General features: G+C 47.8%; 1 protein-coding gene across 5 annotated transcripts; it reads left to right on the top strand.

Annotated features, from left to right (window-relative positions):
• The first annotated feature begins 234 nt into the window (after positions 1–234).
• TMEM185B (transmembrane protein 185B) lies at positions 235–25,235 on the top strand. Of its 5 annotated transcripts, none has more exons than XM_066233184.1 (3): positions 235–1,425; positions 22,600–22,675; positions 25,126–25,235. In XM_066233184.1, the coding sequence occupies exons 1-2, from the start codon at positions 725–727 to the stop codon at positions 22,631–22,633; spliced, it is 735 nt and encodes a 244-aa protein (XP_066089281.1). In that variant the 5' UTR covers positions 235–724; the 3' UTR covers positions 22,634–22,675; positions 25,126–25,235. The 5 variants fall into 5 exon arrangements, with proteins under 5 accessions (XP_066089281.1, XP_066089278.1, XP_066089280.1 ...); XM_066233181.1 differs by lacking the exon at positions 25,126–25,235 and adding an exon at positions 20,080–20,310 and having other exon boundaries at positions 22,600–24,790; XM_066233183.1 differs by lacking the exon at positions 25,126–25,235 and having other exon boundaries at positions 22,600–24,790.
• Positions 25,236–25,282: the final 47 nt, after the last annotated feature.

The following is a 25,282-nucleotide window of genomic DNA, read 5'->3' as shown; positions in this document are numbered from 1 at the left end:
TGAGCCCTACACATTCCCAGTCACCCCACCCACTCCCTCGCTCACAGACTCCCACTCTACTCCGACCGATGCCTACGGCGTCGCCCCTCTGCTCCCCCTGCACTAGCGGCGCGGGTGGCCGAACCAATGGGTGGGCGGGAGGACGCCCTGGGCCGCGCCCCCACTGGCTTCCGGTACGCCTTGGCCACGCCCCCGCCCGCCCAAGCCCCGCCCCAGGGATGGCCGGGAGGATGTGAGCTCACTCCCGCCTCCCTGCGCCCGGCTCTGCCAGGAAGCGCTCGCCCGAGGTCGTGGTCCGCAGGTTCCCAACGGGCCGGCTAGGGAGTCAGCCGCGTTCCAGGCCCCGAGTGGGGTGGCTCTTTCCCTGCCGGCGCCACACGCAGTGACTGCCTTTAGAGTAGGTATGGAGTGAAGGCGGGCAACAGCGGGCGGAAGCAGCGCCCTGTGCAGACTCCGCGCCACCGCAAGCCCGCGGGTCCCGGGCATCCCGAGGGCGTGCGCGCCACGATCCACCACGTTTCCGGCCCATGTGACCGCGCGCGCACGTGCTCCATCTTCTTGGTTCAGAGGGTGGTAGCCTCTGCCTGGCTAGCGGGAGCCGGTGTGCACCTGGAGGCGACACTGGCTGGCCGGGGAAGGCGGTGCGCCAGGGAAGTGTGGGAGACTCAGCGCCTGCCGCGCGGGGCTGAGCAGCAGGCCCCGGTGGGCAAGCAGCGGCTTAGCCATGAACCCCAGGGGTCTATTCCAGGACTTCAACCCGAGTAAGTTCCTCATCTATGCCTGCCTGCTGCTCTTCTCTGTGCTGCTGCCCCTCCGCCTGGACGGCATCATTCAGTGGAGCTGCTGGGCCGTCTTCTCCCCAATATGGCTGTGGAAGCTCCTTGTCATCGTGGGCGCCTTGGTGGGTGCAGGCGTTTGGGCCCGAAACCCGCGCTACCGCATGGAGGGAGAGACCTGCGTGGAGTTCAAAGCCATGTTGATCGCCGTAGGCATCCACCTGCTGCTGCTCATGTTCGAAGTCCTGGTCTGCGATAGGGTGGAGAGGGGGGCCCACTTCTGGCTGCTGGTCTTCATGCCACTCTTCTTCGTATCCCCCGTGTCCGTGGCTGCCTGCGTGTGGGGCTTTCGGCATGATAGATCACTTGAGCTGGAGATCCTGTGCTCTGTCAACATCCTGCAGTTCATCTTCATTGCCCTAAGGCTGGACAGGATTATCCACTGGCCGTGGCTGGTGGTCTTCGTGCCCCTCTGGATCCTCATGTCGTTCCTCTGCCTGGTCGTCCTCTATTACATCGTCTGGTCCCTCCTGTCCCTGCGGTCCCTGGATATGATTGCCGAACAGCGAAGAACACACGTGACCATGGCAATCATCTGGATAACGATTGTCGTGCCCCTGCTCACCTTTGAAGTTCTCCTGGTTCACAGGTTGGATGGCCACAATATGTTCTCTTACATCTCCATATTTGTCCCCCTCTGGGTTTCATTAATAACTTTAATGGCCACCACATTTAGGCGAAAAGGGGGCAACCATTGGTGGTTTGGTATTCGCAGAGATTTCTGTCAATTTCTGCTTGAAATTTTCCCATTTTTAAGAGAATACGGGAACATTTCATATGACCTACATCATGAAGACAGCGAAGATGCTGAAGAAACATCAGTTCCGGATGCTCCTAAAATTGCTCCGGTGTTTGGAAAGAAGGCCAGGGTAGTTGTCACACAGAGCCCTGGGAAGTATGTTCCCCCACCTCCCAAGTTAAACATTGATATGCCAGATTAAACTCGTCCTGGGGAGTACTCATAAATAGTAAACATATACACACACCCAAAATCCACCTTAATTTTTGCTTTTTTGTCCATCCCCACCCTAGAACTGAAAACAGACTCCAAACACCGTTATCTCATGTGTTGAGAGATTGATACCTATCAGTGACTCATCGGTGTGCACCGTAGATTTAGGGGTCATTTGAATATGGTTGCGTGTGTGGTGTATGACATGTGAGAGAACTGGCTTTCCAGGTTGGTACTTAAAGAGCTAGCTGGGAGCAGTAAGTTGAACTGTTTTAGTAGGTCCTCAGATGAAATAACTATTCAGTGAGGGTTTTGGTTTGTTTGTTGGGATTTTTTTTAGGTGGTACCATACCTATCAAAAGTATTGTTATAAAAAATATTTTTATACACTGCTAGCCTAAAATTGTATTTCAGGTTGTGCCTGTTGTGACGTAATTGATAGCAAATGTAAAGAATTCTCTCTGCCATTACTTATTAACCTCGTAGTTGTTATTTTTAGTATTCCTACTGTTAAAATAGCTTTTCTTTGGACCTTCCTGATACTGGTCTTTGATAGCCTGACAGATGAACTTTTCTAATGCAGTGTATCCATGCATATATGATATTTATATGAATATTCTAGCAATGTAATATATTGAATTCTAGTTCTATGCAGTACAATGTATTAAAGTATTTTTTTAAGGTTATATGTGAAAATATATGTCTATTGCAGATGTTCTTAAAGATTGCTTAAATATGGACCTAGTCTAGGATCTATCAAAGTACTGTACTAGGCATGAAATTAGGGATTGACAAGCCCAAGGATTTTACTGCTCAGATGTTAGATGACTCAGTCTGCCACCCTTCTTGGGGAAAAGGTGACATGCTCCAGTGTGGTGCCAGGTCATAAAGTGACAGCACCTTATGTTTTCCCACACAACAAGTGGTCTGTCCATTTCTAAGACTATTAACAGTATTAGTTGGTCATAATATAAAGTATTACTTGTCATTTGGAAAGCTTGAGTCAGTGGCCTTAACCAAAATGGACACCAGAGTGAGGTATGTTAAGGTCCAAATTTTTTGATCTGTGAGCAACAGGGAAATAATAGTTCAGGGTGGTTGTTTTTTGTTTTGTTTTATTTTTGTTTTTTAATGATTATAATGTTTCTGTAGGTAGTGGTGATATACCAGGGAATCAGAAGGGCAAAATCCAGATCCTGAGAGAGTAATGTTCTAAGAACAAGTAAATACTTTCAAAAGGAGGCTAAATATAAAGGAGTATTGATGTTATTACTGGGGAAAAGACTGGAGGGAATTCATTTTTATTAGCAACTTAGTAAAAATGATCTGAATTGGCCTGACCAGGTGGTGGCATAGTGGATAGAGCGTCAGACTGGGATGCGGAGGACCTAGGTTCGAGGCCCTGAGGTTGCCAGCTTGAGTGCGGGCTCATCTGGTTTGAGCAAAGCTCACCAGCTTGGACCCAAGGTCGCTTGGCTTGAGCAAGGGGTTACTCGGCTGCTGTAGCCCCACGGTCAAGGCACATATGAGAAAGCAAGCAGTGAGCAGCTAAGGTGTGGCAATGAAAAACTGATGATTGATGCTTCTCATCCCTCTCCATTCCTGTCTGTCTGTCCCTGTTTATCCCTCTCTTTGACTCTCTGGCTCTGTAAAAAAAAAAAATAAATTATCTGAATTGGGCTCCCTATGAATTATGGAAATAAGTTACCTGGTGAGGGGGGCATGCTAGCAACAAAATCCAACCCTGGGGATCCGGTACCTGCAAACCGAGGGGGCTGCAGCTTGGCTAAGACTGAGCCATGGTCACATGCATGCACTCGCTGCCAGTTTCCATCAGCTGTCAGAATTTAGGAAGCAGGCCTGAACAGTGGTGGATATAACATTTCATAAGCAAGAATCTATTCGTTTTCTCAAATATTTATTGATGACCTACCTACTCTGAGCCAGACATGGTGCTAGGAAGTATGGATACCCTGAAGAACAATTGAAATGTGGCTGCCCACATGCACAAAGTGTATGATTAAAAGTACTAAGAAGATAGGGCTCATCACAGCAGCCTACGTGTGGGAGGTAATGAGCCAGGAGCAGGGTGTGCAAACTGCACGGAAGGATGCTGCTGGCCTCGGGGTGACATTCACCTGGAACTTCAGGCACATCTTTGTTTTCAGAAGCCCAGTGTCCCCTGATGTCCCCCCACCCCAGCCCCAAATAGTATGTCAGATACGGACTTACTCTTCAGTAAAGTTTGGGAGTAGAGGAGCAGGTTGCTGGAGGAATTGAAGGACAGACTTGGGGGCAGCAGTGGGGATTACCAGTTCCTCCTGGCCACAGTGTCAGACTAGGGGCTTATTGGGACCTGGAACAAACTCTCTTAATCTGACCTGCCATACCTCCTCTACCCCAAGGTGCCTAGTGTTGGTGGGCTTGTTGTGGAATGTGATTACAGGCCTTCTCACCCAGATAGGTCATCCCGTCAGAACTTTTTCCTGCTCGAGACCATTAAGTAACAACAGTGGGAGTGACGGTTTGTAGAAAGTCTAGTCTGTAACTGAATAACTTCCGGCTGTGCCTGGGGATATACATAATTGCCTTGCACTTCTGATTGTTCACAGTGTTTAGCATTTGTCAAGTTCTGTAATTGTAGTTTCTCCTGTATGATGGCATATTACACTTTGCTACAAAATAACCTCAAAAAATCTCAGTGGCCCACTGCCGGGGTCCAGCCCCGGGGGGGATCCAGGGGTCCCACAGGAAGAGACGGCGTCGGCGAAAATCGAAAATCGAGTGAGAGAGCCGAATTCTTTATTCTCTGGTTAGCTTTTACTGCCAGGCATCTCCGCTAAATGCTGGTCTAGCTTCCTTTTTATACACACACACTAAGTTACAATCACATGGTATTTTGAATACATCATTGTTTTAGTTTCACTGTGGTTACATATTTCCAGATAACAGTTAATTCATATCTTTAAACTACAAATCAGGTGGTAAGTTATACAAAGTACAGTTATACAATAACTTGAATAGTAATAACAATATTGGTACAAAATTCTAAAAGATTAGTACTAATTAATAACTCTATATTACTGTTGTGAGTCGAGGGCGCAGAAAGAGATAGCAGACGAAATCATCAAGGGCTAGCAAAAGGACCACCGCTTGCTCAGGCAAATAGCCTTGAGTTCATGCAGTGTCCTAATTCTTTTCCCACGAGACTACAAAGGCTTGCTATTTAAGAAACTGACATAGTATCAAGAGTAACTTTCACCCAAAGATACATAGAGTGCATCTGCAAGATAGCTAGCAGCAACATAATATTAGTTGCTATTGCTGCTATGAATCCCACTACATTCCTCTCCTTATCCTTGGAAAATACAAAAATCTCATGAGAATGTTTTACTGAGAAAAGCCCAGCAACTGCCTTCAGTGACAAAACAAGTCTTTTAACAAAACATTCTTTACTTGCCGGCTGCACTCCTATCCAAGGCCACGCAACAGGCCACTCCACTACACTTTACCTAAGATTCTAATGTCTAGTTAAACTTTATTCATTTACTATATTCATACACTAGTTAAGTTCTAACTTTATTCTTTCTAACATGATTAATAAGAAGAAATTCTCCTACAAACTTAACCCTTTATGAGGGATATCATAGCCAGCCTCTTATGTTTATGAGCCCAGTTCAAGGGGCTTATAGGCTTTTCTGTGGAACTTACACCTTCTGTCTCATTTTCAAAGAAATTACTACAAATCTACAGGGAAAGCACGGTACTATTATCCCTGTGCCACAAATAATAGCACACACCCTGAAAAGGGGGGATATAAGGCCAGATTAATTCAAAAAGTCAAAGCGGGGAGTATCGTTGTGCCTTTCCTTTGCGGTGACTTTGTCAACCCGCAGCTGTTGGTCTTCACTGCAGTGACTTTGTCACCCCGCAGCCATTGGTCTTCTCTGCTGTGACTTTGTCAATCAGCAGTTGTTTTTTTTTTTTAATTTTATTTTATTTATTCATTTTTAGAGAGGAAGAGAGAGGATAGAGAGACAGAGAGAGAGAGAAGGGGGGAGGAGCTGGAAGCATCAACTCCCATATGTGCCTTGACCAGGCAAGCCCAGGGTTTCGAACCAGCGACCTCAGCATTTCCAGGTTGATGCTTTATCCACTGTGCCACCACAGGTCAGGCTCAATCAGCAGTTTTTGATCTTCTTCTGCTGTGACCTTTCCAGCCAGCAGTTGTTGATCGGCTCCCGACAGCCCACCATTACAAACTCTTGCTCTCAGGTCTACAAGTTGGCTGCAGTGGTCACACTACAGGCTGTGGGTCTGATCTACATCTCCACAAGGCATCTCTTACTCTATTCTGGGTCCCAGGTGAAGGAGTAGCATTCCCTGGGACATATTCTTTCTCAGCAGAAGTACAAAGGCTAAGCCAAACCCTGCAAGTGCAAATATAGCCCCTGCTCACATGTGACGGGTGTCAAGTGTACTGGCTGTGTTGGACAAAGCACAGACCCATCTTACCTTAGTGGGGTGGGCCAGTACACACCCAAGGAATAGTACTGTAGTCTGCACAGATGTTGTAAGATAATTTTAAAGATAGGAAAGGAATCACAAAATGGCTCAGTCATGAATGATTTCCCCTCTATGTTTTACAAAATAATTTTTGGAAGTTATTTAATATTTTAATAACCATTAGAAGGGAATCTGGGGAGGGAGCAGGGGATAGGTTTGCTATGAGATGAGGAAGACCGTGCATGGGACCCCTTTGTAGACTGAAAAGGCGTGGGAGGCACCACACAGGAGAGCTTCATGGAAGTCTTGTACCCAGGGCTCCTCTGGGGGACTTGCAGGATGCCTTGAAAAGGTCAAGACTGGGCACAGAGAGACCAGCTGAGCAGGAGGCCATGGAAAATGAGGAAGAAGCAGTCTAGACAGGCCTGGGCAGCACGCTAGATGAGGGAGAGGCAGGCCTTCCTAGCCAGCCCTCCCCAGGGTTCTGGATGGCATATGGTATACCCGACTCAGTCAACTGTCAGAAAGAAACAGGTGCTCACGGCTTGAAAGGAAGGCTGCGATCTAGTTCAGCAAGCACAGGCATCAAGAGAAGTTGTGCAGCCAGAAAATCAGGCAAGCTGGAAACCCGGGGACGACTGGTGGCACCACTGCCACATGACACTGCCACCTAAATAGTAAGTGCCACCAGGGTCACACCCAGCATTATTCCTCAGCTGTCTCTGCCATGAGCCCAAAATGAAAGTACCAGGAAAGAGGATATGATTGGGAAGCCTCAGGAATGCATTTTTTTCTGCAGCTTCTGGAATGTGAGATGACTGCCTTATTTAGCTCTGAGAGAGCCAGAACACTCAGTAGAGGATTTACCCAGAAAGAAAGGGTGTCTAGATGCTGGGTAACCAAAGATAATGACAAGCGCACTACACCAAATCCCTTGGCTATCTGACATGCATCCTTCCCATGCTACACATCAAAAATCCTCTCCCGTCTAGCCTGACCTGTGGTGGCGTAGTGGATAAAGCGTCGACCTGGAAATGCTGAGGTCGCCGGTTCGAAACCCTGGGCTTGCCTGGTCAAGGCACATATGGGAGTTGATGCTTCCTGCTCCTCCCTCCCTTCTCTCTCTGTCTCTCTCCTCTCTCTCTCTCCTTTCTAAAATGAATAAATAAAAAAAAAAATCCTCTCCCGTCTAGCATGCTACAACTGGCCTTGCAACAGAACCGTGGCCCGGCCCTTCCAGGAGGAAAAAGGGAGACCACCCAAGCTGCTTCATCAACTACTTCATCCAACTCAACTTGGGACTTTTGGAGGTATCTCTGCCTCTAGTTTTATCATGGTTCTCCCCATACAATCTGGAATGTATGGATTAAAGCTAACTACCACAACATGCCTCTGAAGTACAGCCCAAAGACCCCTGGGCCCACAGTCCTCTCCCCCAACTACACTTGTTGGGAAGCCGACTCTCTTGGTATTCTTTAACCAAGACAACAGACTGCAACAGATTGAATGCACAAGCACATAGAGATTGCAACAGCCGTCTCTTAATGCCAGACATCAAAGCTTTGCAAATGTGCAAACCAATGCCACTCCTCTACTCACTAATTTTTTTTTTTAAGTTATTGCCTTTAATTTCTACCATGGTAAATGTTGCTATAACTCACATAAAAGCTCATTGAGGTCCTCAACAATTTTTTTTAGATTTTATTTGATTTTACAGAGAGAGAAGGGGAGGAGCAAGAAGCATCGACCTATAGTTGTTTCACCCTAGTAATTCATTGATTGCTTGTCATGTGTGCTTTGACCAGGCAAGTCCAGGATTTTGAACAGGTAACCTCAGCATTCCAAGTCAATGCTTTATACACTGTGCCACCACAGGCCAGGTGATGTCCTCAACAATTTTAAAGTGTTAATGAGGTCCTGTGACCAAAAACTTTGGGCACTTCTGCCCTATATTATACTTTGTGAAAGAAAATTAAAATTGAGTGGATTAAGATACATATGGCATAGCAGGGAAGAGACTTAATAGATCACCATCCTTTCTGCAAGAGATCTTCTCTCCCCCGAAGAAGACATTCCCATTGCCCTCCACCAGCACCTTGGTTGGATGGGTTATTTAACCCAGTGGGAGCCCTGTGCCCTTTGCTGATCCTGCTGGTGTCATTTAATTTCACCCAAAACTAAATGGACCTAGAGGTCTCCTGGTTCTGGGCATAAGCCTCCCTCTGTTTGTGGCGGCAACAGTATTTTCCCTAGATAGTCCTTCAAAGGGTGCGGGTGCAGGTGCTGGTGCTGGTGCTGGCTGGGTGGTTGATCCTGACTACCAAGAGGAAATGAGGGACAGTCACTCCCTCCAGAGCTGATAGTCCACCCTCTGTGTTTGCAGGATGTCCTGTTTGTTAAATAGCTTCACAAAAGCACAGGGAAGAGGAAGTGGTTTTGAAACCTCTGCATAGCAGCAGCTCAGAGCTCTCTGGCTCCCCTCCCAGGCCTTTGCCTCTGCTCCTCCCCTTGTCACCATCCTCACCCTGCACCCAGGCCGCAGCCACAGTGGGACACTCGGGGCCTCCTGCTTCCTCCTGAGACATCAATAACACTCTTGTGCAGAATCTGGGATCACATGGCCCATCACATCTCTTGCCCTACCCTAAACCCCTGCTGGTGTCCTCACAGCCCTGGGCAAGGACCAAGCCCCCTCTACCCCCTAGTGTCACCAGCCCTCCTCCCATTCCTCCATACTCTAGGCCTCACCTCAGTCTAAGCCATTCTCTAGACTCGCAGGGGTCCCCAAACTTTTTACACAGGGGGCCAGTTCACTGTCCCTCAGACCACTGGAGGGCTCCCACATACAGTGCTCCTCTCACTGACCACCAATGAGAGAGTTGCCCCTTCTGGAAGTGCGGCCGGAGCTGGATAAATGGCCTTAGGGGGCCAAATTGCGCCCCGGGCCGGGCCATAGTTTGGGGACGCCTGCAGGTCATACATGGCTGAAGCTCCTCCCCTTCAGCCACACAAGCATTTTGACCTGGCTTTTCCAGGCTTTAATCAAGGGCAGCAAGTAGTGTGGGAAGTTTCAGGACTCAGCCACCAGTCTGAGTGAGACCTTTCCAGGAAGCCAGTTCCTCTCCAATGAGTAGCCAGCCTACCAGTGAGCATGAAGTCTGGGCCCCCTCCTCTTTATGGTGATGGCCTCAAGGCAGTGCTGATACCTTGACCTGTACCCCCAACTCTGACCTCCCAACTATCCAGCAAGGTTAGTGATAGGACTCCCTGGTTGAGGGGTTCCTGCTGTTCTTTTTGTTGAACACTATTTGCATGTTGTGTAAGGCCCTTTCTCCACTCCAGGTCTGGCTTGCCCTTCTCCATTCCAGCTGTGCTTGGTCTCTCGCTCTGTTCTTGGCCACTGACTGGTTCTTGTCCCCTTGGACAGGATAGCTGAGCCTAGTCTGGCTTACCCTAAGGACCGGGCTGGACTCTAACCCACCCACAGGTGACTGCTCTCACAGGGGTCTAAACACATTGAGCACCCTCCCAAGAGCTGCCAGGTCAAGGCTGTGGCCCAAAAGGGTTGGAACGTCCAACCTAGGATTATCTCTGGTGGTCATCTTCCATCCAAGAGGCTTCAGGCAAAAGTCATGAGCTGGAGTCAGGGCCTTGCCTGGAATGACCCTGAGCCCCCCTACCCCCGATCCACGGACTGCTTGAGGAGCCTTAGTAGGAAAGAAGCAAGCCTTTCAGAATAGGCCATGCAGGCTACTCAGTGCTCCACCCTTGGCCTGGGCCCATCCTGGGTCCAGGGAAAGGCAAGGCCCAGAAAAGAAGAAGGTGCAGGCCCCTTCCTCAGAAGATCACATGCCCCCACACCACAGGGTCAAGTGGAAAAAACACATTTCTCTCACAGTCTGGCAGCTGGAAGGCAGAGATCAGGTGCCAGTATGCTCAGGTTCCAGTGAGAGCCCTCTCCCTGGCTCGCAGATGGCCGCTCTGTGTCCTCACAGGCAGAGTGCGGGAGGAAGCAGGCTCTGTGACATCATTTTCCACACGGGCACTAATCTTACTATGGGGGCTCCACCTTTATGACCTCATTTAAAACTAATTACCTACCTTCCCAAGGCCCCATTTCTAATTACCACCACATTGGAAGGTAGGACTTCAAATTCATAACTGGGGGGGGGGGGGACACACAGGTCACTCCACAGCTCACACAAAGCACAGAAGACTCAGAGGCAGGGACCAAGCCTAACATTTAGTTCACATTTCCTGAGAACCTACTGTGTAACGAGTGCACTGGTGGTACCAGATGTGAGAAAACATACACATTGGCCTCTGCTCCAAGTTTCTGGCACGGGGCTCCTGGATCCATTGTCGATTCTTGAGTGATAAGAGCATGTCTCTTGTTCTAATGAAGCAACTCTGGGTGGGATCCTGAATGGGGGCTGGTCATCAGGCAGACAGTCCTGATTAGAAGCTTGGAAATTTCAGCCCCTTCCTCATCCTCCAGAGAGGAGAGGGGCTGGAAATGGAGTTAACAATGGGTCATGCCTACATGAGGAAGCCTCCATGAAATCCCAATGGCATGGGGTTCAGAGGGCTTCCAGGCTGGTGAACACATCCACACACCAGGAGGGGGATAACCCATGGGGACAGAAGTCCTGCACTCAGGACCCTCCCTGACCTTGCCCTGTCCATCTCTTTATTTGGCTGCTCATCTGGGCCCTTTATCACATCCTTTAACAGACTAGGAAGTGTGTTTCCCAGAGTTCTGTGAGCCGTTCTAGTAAATTAATTGAACCCAAGAGAGGGGTTGTTGGAACCTTCCATCTATCTCTGACTGACCAGAAGCGTGGCCAATGACATGGACTTGAAGGTGGCACCTTAGGTGTGGGGGAGGCGGTTTCGTGGGACTCAGCCTCTGCCCTGTGGGATTCAATGCTCTTTGGTAGATAGTGTCAGAAATGAGTTGAAATATAGACAATCAACTGGTGTCGCAGAGAATTGCTCAGTGTGGGGAGAAATCTCCACACTTTTGGTGACCAGAAGTGTCAGAGGTGAAGTATTCTGTGTGTGTGGTAAAGGAGACTCAGAGAAAAGAAAGACAAAGCAGTGAAGTGAGTGTTTCTATTATACAAGTAGGCTCACCACAAATGAGACATGGCCACTGCCCTTGAAAAATTCTCAGTCATCAACAGGGCACCCAGGCCTGAGGGTGACACAGATACAGTATCACAGGTGCCGGGGAGCAGGAAGACACACCCTGAAACCCAGCAGGGCCTCGGAGAGCTACCCCAGGAGGAAAGGGAGAGCTTGCTCAAGCCTGAGCAGGCCTAGCCTGGTGAAGATATGGAGGGTGCAGGGCCATGAAGAGGAAGAGGAAAGATCAGTCAGGATGCCTTGGCGATAATTAATAGCGACTTAAACAATGTTACGTCACAAGAAATCCAGAGGCAGAATGATCATTGAACAGGGTCCCTAATCAACAATTCACCAAAGAAGGCAGACCTCCTTTGGTTCGCTGTACCATTCTCTTCCTCAACTGCTGGTGATATCTTCCCCCAGGGTCCCCAGACACAGCTGCAGGTGTCACATGCAGGGGTGATGGCCAGTGGAGAGGAGCAGCAGTCCACCTGTGTCTCTTTCTCAAGGAGGAAAAACCTTCCTAGAGACTGTTGTCATTCCGCTTGGCCAGGAGGTTGTGGGCGGGCTGCAGACTGGATCACTGGCAGAAGGAGGCTGCACAGTGAGGGCGTGCACCTGCCATGAGCCCATCCTGACAGGCAATGGAGGATCGTAAGGCCACGGGGCCTTGAGGAAAAGTCAGGAACAGGAGAGGATGGGCCAGCGGCCAGGCATATAAAACCTCTGCTCTTTTATAGCACCATTCAGCCCCTCTTTTATGTTGTTATTGCCACAAATTATACGTGTATACCATGGGTGCCCAATAATATGGGTTTATATTTATTTATAACCATTTTTTATGTGTCTGTCTTTTAAATCCTGTAAAAAATAAAAAATTACATTACAAACCAAAATTATAAATACTTGCTTTTATATTTGCCCATGAATTTATCTTTACCTGAGGCTTTTATTTTTTTTTCAAAGGGCTTTGGGTTACTGTCTAGCATCTATTTGTGGGGGGGGGGGGGGTGAGCAGAGAGAGAAAGAGAGAGGAAGGGTGAGAGATGAGAAGCATCAACTCATAGTTGTGGCACTTTGGTTGTTCACTGATTGCTTTTCATACATGCTTTGATTGGGGACTCCAGCTGAGCCAGTGACTCTTTGCTGAAGCCAGCAACCTTTGGGTGCAACCCAGTGATCATGGAATCATGTCTATGATCCCGCACTCAAGCTGGTGACCCTGTGATCAAGCTGGTGAGCCTGCACTCAAGCCAGTGACCTCAGGGTTTCAAGTCTGGGTCCTCATCATCCCTGGTTGACACTCTATCCACTGCACCACCACCAGTCAGGCTAGCATCTTTTCGTTTTTTACCTGAAGACCACCTTTAACATTTATTGTAGGGAAAGTCTAGTGGTAATGAACTCCCTCACCTTCCGTTTTTATTTTATTTCATTTTAAAACATTTTTTTAAATTTTATTTATTCATTTTTAGAGAGGAGAGAGAGGGAGAGAGAGAGACAAAGAGGGAGAGAGAGGAGAGAGAGAGAGAAGGGGGGAGGAGTTGGAAGCATCAACTCCCATATGTGCTTTGACCAGGCAAGCCCAGGGTTTCGAACCGGCGACCTCAGAATTTCCAGGTCGAAGCTTTATTCACTGCGCCACCACAGGTCAGGCTCTTCCTCATTTTTGAAGGGCTGTTTTGCTATATATAGAGTTCTTGGTTAACAGTTCTTCTTTCAGCACATTAAATACGTAATACTTTTATCTTCTGGCTTCCATGGTTTATGATGAAATATTACCTGTTACTCTTACTGATATCTCTTTTGCATGATAAATTGCCTCTATTGCTACATTCATTTGATTATAATGTGTCTTGGTGTGGGTCTCTTTAAATTCATCCTACTAAGAGTTTGTTGAGCTTTTTGAATTTGTAGATTTAAGATTTCATCAAAGTTAGGGCATTTTCATCCATTATTTCTTCAAATATTCTTTCTGCCCCTTTCTTTTCTTCTTATGGAAATCTTATGCATATGTTGGTCTGGTTGATAGTGTCCCACAGCTCCCTTAAAATTTGTTCACTTTTCTTTTTTTTTTTATTACTCAAACTCAGGATCAGTTGTCCATTTAAAGTTCATAGATTTCTTCTTGTACCTGCTTAAATTTGTGTTGAACCACTCTAGTGAATTTATTTCAGTTATTGCATTTTCAGCTCCAGATTGTTTGGTATTTTAAAATATAATTTCTATTTCTGTATTGATAGTTCTACTTTCTTTATGCATTATTTTCCTGGCTTCATTTCTTTCTTTGTCCATGTTTTATTTTAGCTCTTTGAGCATATTTAAGATAATGGTTTTATACCTTTGTCTACTATTCTGATATCCAGGGTTTCTCATAGTTTCTGTTTATGTATCTTGTTTCTCCAAATAGGCTATACTTTCCTGTTTCTTTGTATGTCTTGTGATTCTTTGTTGAAAACTGGATATTTGAATATTATAATGTAGTAACTGTGGAAATAAAATTCTCCCTCTCCCCAGGGTTTGCTGGTTTTTTAGTTGTTGAAAGCTATAACTATTTGTTTAGTAACTTTTTAAAACTATTACTGCAAAGACTGTATTTCTTGTTGGGTGTAGTCACATATATATATATATATATATATATATTCATTTTTCTGAAGCTGGAAACGGGGAGAGACAGTCAGACAGACTCCCGCATGCGCCCGACCGGGATCCACCCGGCACGCCCACCAGGGGTGACGCTCTGCCCACCAGGGGGCGATGCTCTGCCCATCCTGGGCGTCGCCATGTTGCGACCAGAGCCACTCTAGCGCCTGAGGCAGAGGCCACAGAGCCATCTCCAGCGCCCGGGCCATCTTTGCTCCAGTGGAGCCTTGGCTGCGGGAGGGGAAGAGAGAGACAGAGAGGAAAGCGCGGCGGAGGGGTGGAGAAGCAAATGGGCGCTTCTCCTGTGTGCCCTGGCCGGGAATCGAACCCGGGTCCTCCGCACGCTAGAGTCACTTATATTTAATTAGTGTTTTTTGACAGAAAATCTTTTGAATGCCAAAAGCCAAATAAAAACAAAACAAACAGCAAACAAAACAATAAACAAAAAACCCCACAGAAAGTAAAAAGAACTCCCAGTGTTTTTAGATGGCTCTGTGCTAGTGGGTTCCTTCAACACGTAAAAAATAGGCTCTAAGTGTAGGGATCAGCCCAAGGTGAAAGCTTATATCTTTTCTGAGCATGTGTCTTTCCCTGGGTGTGTATATGGCTATCTACATTCACCAGTATACATAGCTGTTTTCAAACGTCCTAATTTCTCAAAGAAAATTTTTGACTTGGGTAGTCTGTTGTGTTTCAACTGGAAACTTTTGCCCCAGGCATCTGATGATTGTTTGGCTTGTAGCATTTTTGATTGATGTCATCCCAAGTTCTGAGTTAGGTGAAATAAAAACAAGCACCTTGCATTAGTCCTTTAGGTAGCCCCCAGACAGGTTAGAATAGAAATACACAATACTTTGTCAGTCCTTTGGGTGAAGTAAGACCAAAGGGCAGGGGTGGAGGCTAATGGCTTCACTCTTGGAGAAACTAAAACAGACACCTTCCCCCCCCACCGAAGTGTATGTACTTAACTTCCCAATCTTGTCCAATGGTTGAGACTGAAATGGGGGAAAGGGCCGCTTTCCTGAAGGTGCAGCATCTTCCCACCTCTGGAGCTGGTTCCAAGGTCTACCTACCTATCACTCATTTCAGAGTACCTGGATGCATCTTTCTTCCTGGGTCCTCTTCAGATACCACAACCCTAGGGCTGGGCCTCAATCAACTGCCCCCAGGCCCTGGGAGGAAGCCACCATCTCTGTGATTTGGTCAAGGCCACACCTTGCTCTGGGCCTGGACTGGGCTTGATGACCCAGGTGTGAAGTGGGATTCTTAATTCTGGAAAGCTGTGGACCAACTTGCTGCAGTAGAATTTCATTACAAGGGGGTGGGGGGACCCATCTCACATGTTTGGTTATAATGCAGATATTCTGAAATGTGCTATCCAAGTGGAAAATACTTCTAACAGATGCAGGAGAGCAGTTATGGGGTTTATACAATAGCCTGGAAGTGTCCTCACAGCAGGAGGGGCAAAGACTTTCTGATTTGCATCTCATGTGGGGAATAAGTCTGACTAGTTAAGGGCTGATTATATACAAACTTTGGGTTTCCTGTGGTATTTGTAAACACTAGTTAATGCAGCCAGCTCTTCCTGTCCCAGGTGACTGCAAGAAGTCACTGCCAGCCATGCCCAGCTCAGGATGTTGTAAAACTTTCTCTGGTTGGAGAACATCCATGGACATGTCCCAGTCCTCACTGGAAAAGCAATTTGTCCAAAACCACACCCTCTGTGTGTCCTCTGGGACAGGGACCCAACAGTCTGTATTTGGGGCAGCGTCGGCAACCCACAGTAGGAGATGAGGCTGGTGGGACTCACATGGTTTATCTCCAAACCTGGTCCCAGCTGGGTTTCCAATGTGACGTCTCTGTGGACATTCCTGACTCACAGGCTGGGCCAGTCTCAGCTTTCTCTCAGAAAGGTGACCTCAGAGTTCCTCCTCTCTGTATCACTGACAAACACAGTCTACTGTCTTGAGGCTTGGAGGACCCCCTCCCTCTGCAGGACCGTCTGCCACCTCAGATGAGACGAAGGTCCCAGGAACCTGAGAGATCCCAGGCCAGCCTGTACTGACTGCCCTCAGGCCTCCTGTGCATCCTGATATACAGAGCTCAAGCCTACCAAGTTCCCCTTTGGATCTGTGACCAGATGTAAGAAAACTCCTTGTGCTTCATGGGCCCGCCATAGTTCCCTCCCCGAGGACAGGACAGAAGGTGAGCTTATGACTCACTCTTACCCCTGGGTGTCTAGGTTAGAGCAGGAACGGCCTTCTGAGACCCACTTGCTCCTGTGACCCAGTGACAGAGAGCAACATGCCCGCCAGAATAACACAGCAGCCAAGGGTCCCTGCGGTTTCTGCATGGTGCTTATTGAACCCGACTTTTCCACACAGTTCAGGGAATGACCCCAAACCTCCCCTGCACCCTGAGTCACTGGTTGCCCCAGCCTTGGGGCTCATGGTCTGATGCTGGGACCTCTGCTGGGCAGTGACTGGGTCCCAAGTCCTAGATTTGAAAGAGCTCTGTGGGCCCTGGCCGGGTGGCTCAGTGGACAAAGCATAAGCCTGGTGTGTGGATGTCCCAAGTTTGATTCCTAGTCAGGGCACACAGGAGAAGTGACCATCTGCTTCTCTATCACCCCCATCCCCCTTCCCTCCCTCTTCCCTTCTCATAGCCAGAGGCTCGGTTAGTCCAAGTGTCAGCCCTAGGTGCTGAGAATGGCTCAGTTGATTCAAGCTTTGGCCCTAGATGGGGTTGCATCCCGGTGGGGGTGCATGCAGGAATCTGTCTATCTCCCCTCCACTCACTTGAAAAAAAGAGCTCTGTGATTCAAATTGAGTGTGCTTCCCTCTGTCAGCATGGGTGGAGGGAGACTTGGGGTCGCTGGTAGAGACATGTGACACCTGGCAGAGCATAACCTGGAACCTTAGAGCCACTCCATCCCTGCCTGCCCAACTGAAGGCCTGACTGTACCCAGGGTCAGAAAAGCAAAGCTCTACCCACCTGTCCTCTTGTCCAGATATAATGGGCTTCGCTCTTGAGACTGCGGGAACCTGGAACTAAGCAAGAAAAACAGGTCTGTCTGAGACAGCAGACCACCAAGGTCTTGGGGGCTCCTCTGCTTCTCTTGGGCCCTGGCTTTGTCCCCACCCCTGGAGTCCTGGAGGTGGAGCTGCCCCTCCCAGGGGGAGAGATGGGGGAAGTCCCAGGCTCCCTCGGCACCTCACTTGCTCTGTCCTCAGTGTTGGGGGGCCTGGGGAAAAAGCTGTCTTGGGAGCTTCCCTTTCTTGTTGAGGAGGTACCCCTTAGAGTTGGGTTAGCCTCTCTCTGAAGGTGAATAAACTCTACCTCAGCACATTTGGGCCAATACCCAATTCCATAATACTCTCTCTTACTTTCCCAGCAGGCCTCATACCCTGTAGGGGCTGCTCTCCTGCAAACTGGGAGTGCCTCTGGAACAAGAGCATGTTCTTTCTAGCTAGACCTGCCAGGTCTTTTCAGTGCTGCGGTGCCCCCCTGTGGTCACTGAGGACATAATGGCCCAGGCAGTTCCATGGCCGAGCAGAGCCCCCCCAGCTTCTGGGCTTCTGCCCCAGCAGCAGCAGGGTGACTGGCGAAGGGGGACTGTGCAGGTCAGCATGCTCACCGGACCTCCAGGCATCCAGTCAGATGTAGAGGTATTCGTGACAGTGCCGAATGGGTTGCCTCTCCCAATCATAACCCAGGCCTCACTGTCCGATCTGGGTCCATCTCCCAGCTCTCCGGAGCAGGGATGAGCTAGGTGATACGAGGAAGGTGCATAGGGTACAACATGTGCGGGGGCACTTCCTTGCTCTAGCACCCACCTGCTCACCTGAAACCCAGCCCCTCTCACATCTAGAAGGCAGAGAACACTGCACATCCCTATGCATTCACTCTCATGCTGCTCTGCAGAGGTAAATTTTGGGTGGGTTTTGCTGAGGCAGGGCTTTCTACCCTGTCCCCAGGAATGGAACTGGTGGGGTGGCAGCTGTTGGATGATGGGAAATGTCAAGGCAGAGGTCAGAGGACTCAGGACAAGAGCTCTCAGCACCCTGCCTTAGAAGGAAGCTGACAGAGGGCTCTGGGGCTAGTCCAAATCAGCTGGCCTTCCTAAGGAGCTGGACCCTGTTCTGGCTCTGCTGCAGACAGGCCATGGTAGGCCTGGGTTCATGTCCTACCTGTGATGCGTGTCAGCTGTGGTCCAGAAGCACCGTGTGTCAACTGTCGGCCCCACACACACAGGCTTGTCAACAGGTTCCTCACTGGCATCTGGGCAAGACCAGGAGGTAACCTACACACTGTAGTGCAGGGGTCCCCAAACTACGGCCCGCGGGCCACATGCAGCCTCCTGAAGCCATTTATCCGGCCCCCGCCGCACTTCCAGAAGGGGCACCTCTTTCATTGGTGGTCAGTGAGAGGAGCACATTGACCATCTCATTAGCCAAAAGCAGGCCCATAGTTCCCATTGAAATACTGGTCAGTTTCTTGATTTAAATTTACTCGTTTTTTATTGTATTTGTTCCCGTTTTGTCTTTTTACTTTAAAATAAGATATGTGCAGTGTGCATAGGGATTTGTTCATAGTTTTTTTTATAGTCCAGCCCTCCAACAGTCTGAGGGACAGTGAACTGGCCCCCTGTGTAAAAAGTTTGGGGACCCCTGCTGTAGTGAGCGCTGACACCTCTAGAATGAACATGGGGTGAGCTCTGCAGCAGGAGAACAGGGCAGGGTCCAGGGAAGCACAGGGCTGCACAGGGCTTCTAAAGTGGGCAAGCTCACCTGCGGGCTGTGTGGGATGGCTTTACGTGATCTACAGACGAACCATTTTTCATTTTAACAACTGTGTTTTACTGCACATTAGCAAAACTATAACCAGCTCACCACAACTGTGATTTACATTTTAGGATAAGGCCATGTAAAAGCAAGTTGATAAAAAGATAATGTAAAGATAAATACTAAGTAACTAACAAAGATGTGGCAACATTGTGAAAAGGGTCTGTTAATCCAGTGACAAGTTGTTTGCTGGGTGTTGGGGACTGTCTTGGTATTGGCACTGAAGTCCCAGGTCCCAGGAACCCTCAGTCCAGGGAAACCAGGGCACTTGATGAGTGTGCATGAATGCCTGATGTTTGGGATATGATTACAGGCACTAGTGCCAAGCAGACCTGGTACAACTTCTTGGTTCACCACCCACTGGCAGCCTGGCTTCCTGGCTCTTTGTAAGACCGCACACATGTGGGAAGGAGAAAATAGGAAGCCAAAATTAAGGACCTGGCAGGGTCCATAGAACACAGTGGTGGCCTAGCCAATTCAGCAAAAAAAAATTTTTTTTTTTACAGAGACAGAGAGAGAGTCAGAGAGAGGGATAGACGGGGACAGACAGACAGGAACGGAGAGATGAGAAGCATCACTCATTAGTTTTTCGTTGCGCATTGCGACACCTTAGTTGTTCATTGATTGTTTTCTCATATGTGCCTTGACCACGGGCCTTCAGCAGACTGAGTAACCCCTTGCTGGAGCCAGCAACCTTGGGTCCAAGCTGGTGAGCTTTTGCTCAAACCAGATGAACCCACGCTCAAGCTGGCGACCTCAGGGTCTGGAACCTGGGTCCTCCACATCCCAGTCCAACGCTCTATCCACTGCGCCACTGCCTGGTCAGGCTCATTCAGCAAATATTTGAGCACCGACTGCATAGCAGGCCTTGTGCTGGGTGCCCCACATGCTTTGTGATCAGGAAAGACAGTTACCAAGCATCTCACAAAGGGTGGTGACAGTGGAAATGGCTGACACCACAGTGCACACAGGGACATCTGGAGGAAGAGAAGGGTGATGTGGGCCCTCTGCAAGAAGCCTCAAGGCTTTGTTTATTACCAAAATAATCCCTTTCAGGAGAGCTTCCAGCACAGGTGACTGAGCCCAGGTTCCTGTCTCTCCCTGCACACCTCCAAAGAGCCTACGAAAAGTTCCTTGGTTTCCAAGCCCAATGCTTTCTGTCTTCCAGGCAGAAGAGAGTAGAGGCAAGAGGAACAATGAGACTTCCTCAGAAGCCTGGCCAAAATCCTGTGGTGTGGTCTGTTTGCCCAGCAGTCCTGAAAACCAGCTGGCAGCTCTGGTCTTCCCTGGGATGGTGCTTGAGGGGAAGAGACGAGGACACCTGCCTCCCTGAGCCTGCCAGAGGCTGTACTGCACTCTGAATGCATTCCTTCAGCAAAGGGATGGAGGCACGGATCTGGTAAACATTTATGCTGTCTCAGGGATATTAAGTATGGAGCTGTGCTTCTACTATATCAGGCTGCTCTTGGTAATGCCACTGTTCCTTGCAGGATATGCTGTGTATGACCAATGAGGTTCAGAAACTTCCAAATGCCTCTACTCCCAAATTTATATCAAACATACTAAAAAGAACATGCAAAGCTGTGGTGCTACTTCTGTTCACTCCTTCATGTCCCTAAGGACAACTCTGATCTGACAGCACTGCTTGGGGGGATGACCAATAGTAGGTGTTACACTTCCAAGAAGCTGACATGGCTCATAGAAGCCTAAGTGTGTCACAAAAAACTTTATTTGTGGTCAGTCACATTTATAGTTATCACTTAAACATACAAATTCACAATTCAGTGCAGTGCCTCTAACATATAAAACTGTGGACATATCAAATGAATAGTGCACTTGATATAAAAATAAATTACACTTTAAAAGCTACTGCAAAGCTTTACACAAACAAAAAGTAAACACAAAATAGTGAGATCCTAATAGCTATCTATCCTATCCAGGTAAGAAAATAAAAAGAGCAATGGATCTGTGCTAAGACACCTCTGATAAAGAGAAATTCTTGGAAGTGACAGAAATATTGTCTCAAGCAATGTGATAAAGAGACGTCACATCCCTGACTTAGGACTGGAAATAGAACACAACTCTACCAACATGTTACCACAGCAGAGTTCAGCTCGGGGCACATTTCTCTAACCCTAACAAATACCCTCATCCTGGCTAATAATAGGAAAAGTTTACAACTTTATTCTGATCATTTGAGAACCAGAGTTTAAATTTTTTATAGGAAAAAAGGACAAATAATATCAAAATGCACATTCTGTAGTCTATAGAAGACTCCAGCTTTCTAAGCAGCTATGAGGCTGAGGGCACGATTCATGAGAAACTGCTGACTCCTCACAAAGATTCTTAGAGCTGGAGGCCCATGACTACATCGTGCCCATTTGTGAGTGAAGATGCCAACGTCTAGAAACATCAGGTGCCCCAAGAGACAGATGATGCTGAAGAACGTATCTGAATACCTGTCTGACTCTACCACTCTACAAAGCTTGGTATCAGGAATGAGCACCTCCTTTTGTAATAAAGTGTTACTGAAACACAGCCCTGCCCGGGCATTGTCTGTTGCCTGGACTGCGTCTGTACAACAGGGTTGAGCAGTGAAGTATTAACCATCTCTGCTTTCTAAAGAAAGTGTGCTGACCCCTGCTCTAAATGAGAAGACAAAAGCTTTGCTTTTTGAAGACCCTCACTTATAGAAAAATATTAAAAGTTTGTAAGTGACTGTTAAATAATTCTGCTCTACCACGGTCCCTGAAGTGACCCTGAGCTTTCATCCTGGGCTTTTCTAAGAGAGAAGGTAGAGGCATCTGTGCTATTTAGAAATGAGAGGCACACGAGAACAAGCAATCAAGATATAACAACCCAGGGCTTTCATCCTGAATTGTCCACAGGATATCTATGATTGTGCAAAAGAAGACAGCAAGAAATATGTCTAAAAATAATTTTTCTTGAAACAACATAAACATTTTAGGAAAGCTGCTAAAGGTAGTTTAAATTTATCATGCTCAAAGGAACCTAATCATTTCTTTGTTCAGCAGTGTTTCCAGAAGGGCAGCAATGAAAGAACAACCAACCTTTCTGTGCACACAAAGGCGATACTACTGACAAATAGTGAGAAATAGGATCTTCTCTTCTTCAAGCTCTGAGAGAAGTCCAGGACAGAAAGCTGAAATCTACCAATTTTTTCACCACCAGGCCATTCTCCCTGCCCCCAGGGCTGTAAAGTGGACTGGTTTGAGGGAGTCTCTTCTGCTCCCTTAGGGCATGCAGCACACGGCCTACACCAGGGCACTGAGCTAAAGTGTTCCCAGAGCAGTGCACACAGCAAACCACCAGAAAGCACACCACAGACCAACAAGACAATGGCAAGAGGGCACAAGTACCACCACTTTCTAAGCACCCGCCTAAAATCTGCTTATTGTCACAGTTTAATCATTGTTATTCTTAATGAGTTACCAAAGCAAAATCTGGAAAGAAAGTAACCACAGAGTAGTGAGCCTGTGGCTAAAGGCCTCCTGTTAGTTCTTGCCACCTGGGTCTGTTATGTCAGCTATAAATCGCCCCTAAGCTGCTTCAAGTGCAGGAGTGCTAACAGCTTTCTGGATGGGGTGCTCAAATCAACTACTACTCTTACTCTTTTCAAAGATGTCATTACTCCTGATTGAATTAAACTGCCATTATTTCTTTTCAGCTATGTTGTACTAATGCATGGGAACCTCATCTAAACACAGAAAAACTTCCTGCTCAACTCACAGTCATTTTGAACAGTAAGTCGGGCTATTTTCCCTCATCTGAGCATCAGTCTTTTATTTAGTTTATTGGATAATTTAGATGTGCAGTGGATTTCACCCTTTTGTAATGAGGTACTAGGTCCTGAGGTCACCAGCCTGTTAAGCTGCCACCACAGCTGCCCCTCTTCCCACTTCAATGTAACCAGCCCGCCTTCTTATTCAGTATCATCATCTCTCAATCTCTCTGCTAGCTCCCTTCACTGACTTGCACCTGCTTCTCTCCTCAGACAGACTTCTCCTGTTCCCTCTGACACGTTCACAGATAGCCTCAGCCTGGCCCTTCCTCCTTCCACTCTCACATGAGCAAAACAAGAGCAGCTCTGGGATGACCGGCAGCAGACATGGCAGGAAGGTATAGCTGACAGGTACCTAATCTGTCAGGACTAATCCTTCATTAAAATACTCACTTCCATGCCTACCACCTCATGTCAGAACATGAAACAAACTTTCTTTTTAGCTTGAGATTCACATGAGTTTTAATAAAGTCCCTAACAATATTTGGACTGGCAAGAATACAGGTCCCTTAAGACATAAAAATTATAGAATATTTTCAACAACTTAGTTCCTAAATTTTTGAAAGTTTAAAATGGGATGGTGCTACTTGATAACCTGGATGGGAAATTTAGGCCTGAGCTAATGACGCCATTAGCCAACCTGTGGGGAAACACAGCCTGACACTGTCAGTACACCCAGGCTGTAGGCACCCTGAGCTTTGATGTCCAGTCCAACGTGTCCTCAGTAAAGTCCCTCATTCTAGATGTCATGTACAGCTGCAAGAATATCTGTTTTATAGTTAAAAATTGGCAAGAGTGCCCCAGTGAAATTCACAAGCTTAGCATAACGGCTAAGGGGAGGCTGCCAGCAAGAAGTGCCACTTTCTTTCCTTCGGCAATACTGTTCTGTGCAAAAGTGGTTTCCAAGCTCTACAGCTCCCTGAGAAGCTGCACAGACTTAAATCCCTGTGCTGTCCAGCAGACACCAGTGTGCGTTTGCCTTGAGCCCACGATTAGCTCAGGGTGGTCCAGGCCATGCGTTTTTTTTTTGTTTTGTTTTGTTTTTTGTATTTTTCTGAAGCTGGAAACGGGGAGAGACAGTCAGACAGACTCCCACACGCGCCCGACCAGGATCCACCTGGCACGCCCACCAGGGGGCGACGCTCTGCCCCTCCGGGGCATCGCTCTGTTGCGACCAGAGCCACTCTAGCGCCTGGGGCAGAGGTCAAGGAGCCATCCCCAGCGCCCGGGCCATCTTTGCTTCAATGGAGCCTTGGCTGCGGGAGGGGAAGAGAGAGACAGAGAGGAAGGGGGGGGGGGGGGTGGAGAAGCAGATGGGCGCTTCTCCTGTGTGCCCTGGCCGGGAATCGAACCTGGGACTTCTGCACGCCAGGCCGATGCTCTACCGCTGAGCCAACCAGCCAGGGCCCACGCCATGCGTTTTAAAGACTGCACACTGACTGTTCTGTCGTGCTGAGCAGCACAGATGAACACTTGATCGCACGCACAGCACAGGGCAGAGAACTAAGGAATTCCTGGAGGTCCAGTTTAACATCGGTCGTTGACAACCGGGATTAACGACGACTTTACCACCAAGGTCTCCACACCGTTCTCATTCCTGAAAGCACCTGAGGTCTGCCTTGTGCATTCTGAAGATTAAAAACTACAGTGTAGTTCTGGGTGTGGGAATTGCAGGGGTTTATTTTTATACTTTTCTCTATTTTCTACAATGAGCATGTACTACTTACTACTTTAACATCCAGGATTTTTTGTATAGACCAAAAGTGATGAGGAAATTCTAGAGAACTTTTTAAAGCTAACATAAAATTCCTAATGTCATGTGGGATGTTAGCTCTTCAGTATATTGTGTCTAGTTTCAGACATAACACGTGTTCAAGAAACAACCCCCACCCCCCTGCCCTGATTCCCTATTTCTGCTCTGGTTGTTTTTGTTTTGTTTTCTTCCATTTACAAGTTCAGGGTTTATTCGGCTCGTGTGAAAAGGGGATAGAGTGCTGTGCTGCTCCTTCCTTCCCCAAGTCTGTGGCTGGCTGGGGAAGAGGTGTGGAGGCCTGATGGTAAATACTCCAGGATCTCTTTAAGCTACCCTTGCCCCCTGCCCCCTACCCCCCCCCCCCCCCATGCCAGCAGAGAAGTTAAGAGAGATGCTGTGATGCAGGACAGAGCTTCCTGTGGGAAGGCAGAGGCAAAAATGACAGAAAACTGATTTCTCTGTTGTTCTTCCTTAAGGTTTATCTTACCTTGATGTAAACTTGGAGTATTAAGATAGCCAGTCCAGTTATGGGCAACAATTGAAAACCCTGTGTTCTACACTTTTCTTTAGTATTGTTAAAAAAAAAAAAAAAAAAAAAAGCTAGCACTTCATCTATCCACATAATGTCCTCATTAACTTCCTAAATTCTTGACTTCCAGGTAATGCATAGAAAAGTGCAATTTCTCTAACAGGTTAAGGACCCTTGCCCTGATACTAGAGAGAGAACTTCGGCCACCAGAGACAGCCTCAATATGGAGGCATCATGAACAATCACAACCACTAGGTGGAGCCAGGAGTCTGAAGAAAATCACGGGG

Source organism: Saccopteryx bilineata, chromosome 5 (assembly GCF_036850765.1).
Source record: "Saccopteryx bilineata isolate mSacBil1 chromosome 5, mSacBil1_pri_phased_curated, whole genome shotgun sequence".
Lineage (NCBI taxonomy): Eukaryota > Metazoa > Chordata > Mammalia > Chiroptera > Emballonuridae > Saccopteryx > Saccopteryx bilineata.
Note: the sequence above shows the minus strand (reverse complement) of the source record. Positions and strands in the feature narration are given on the sequence as shown.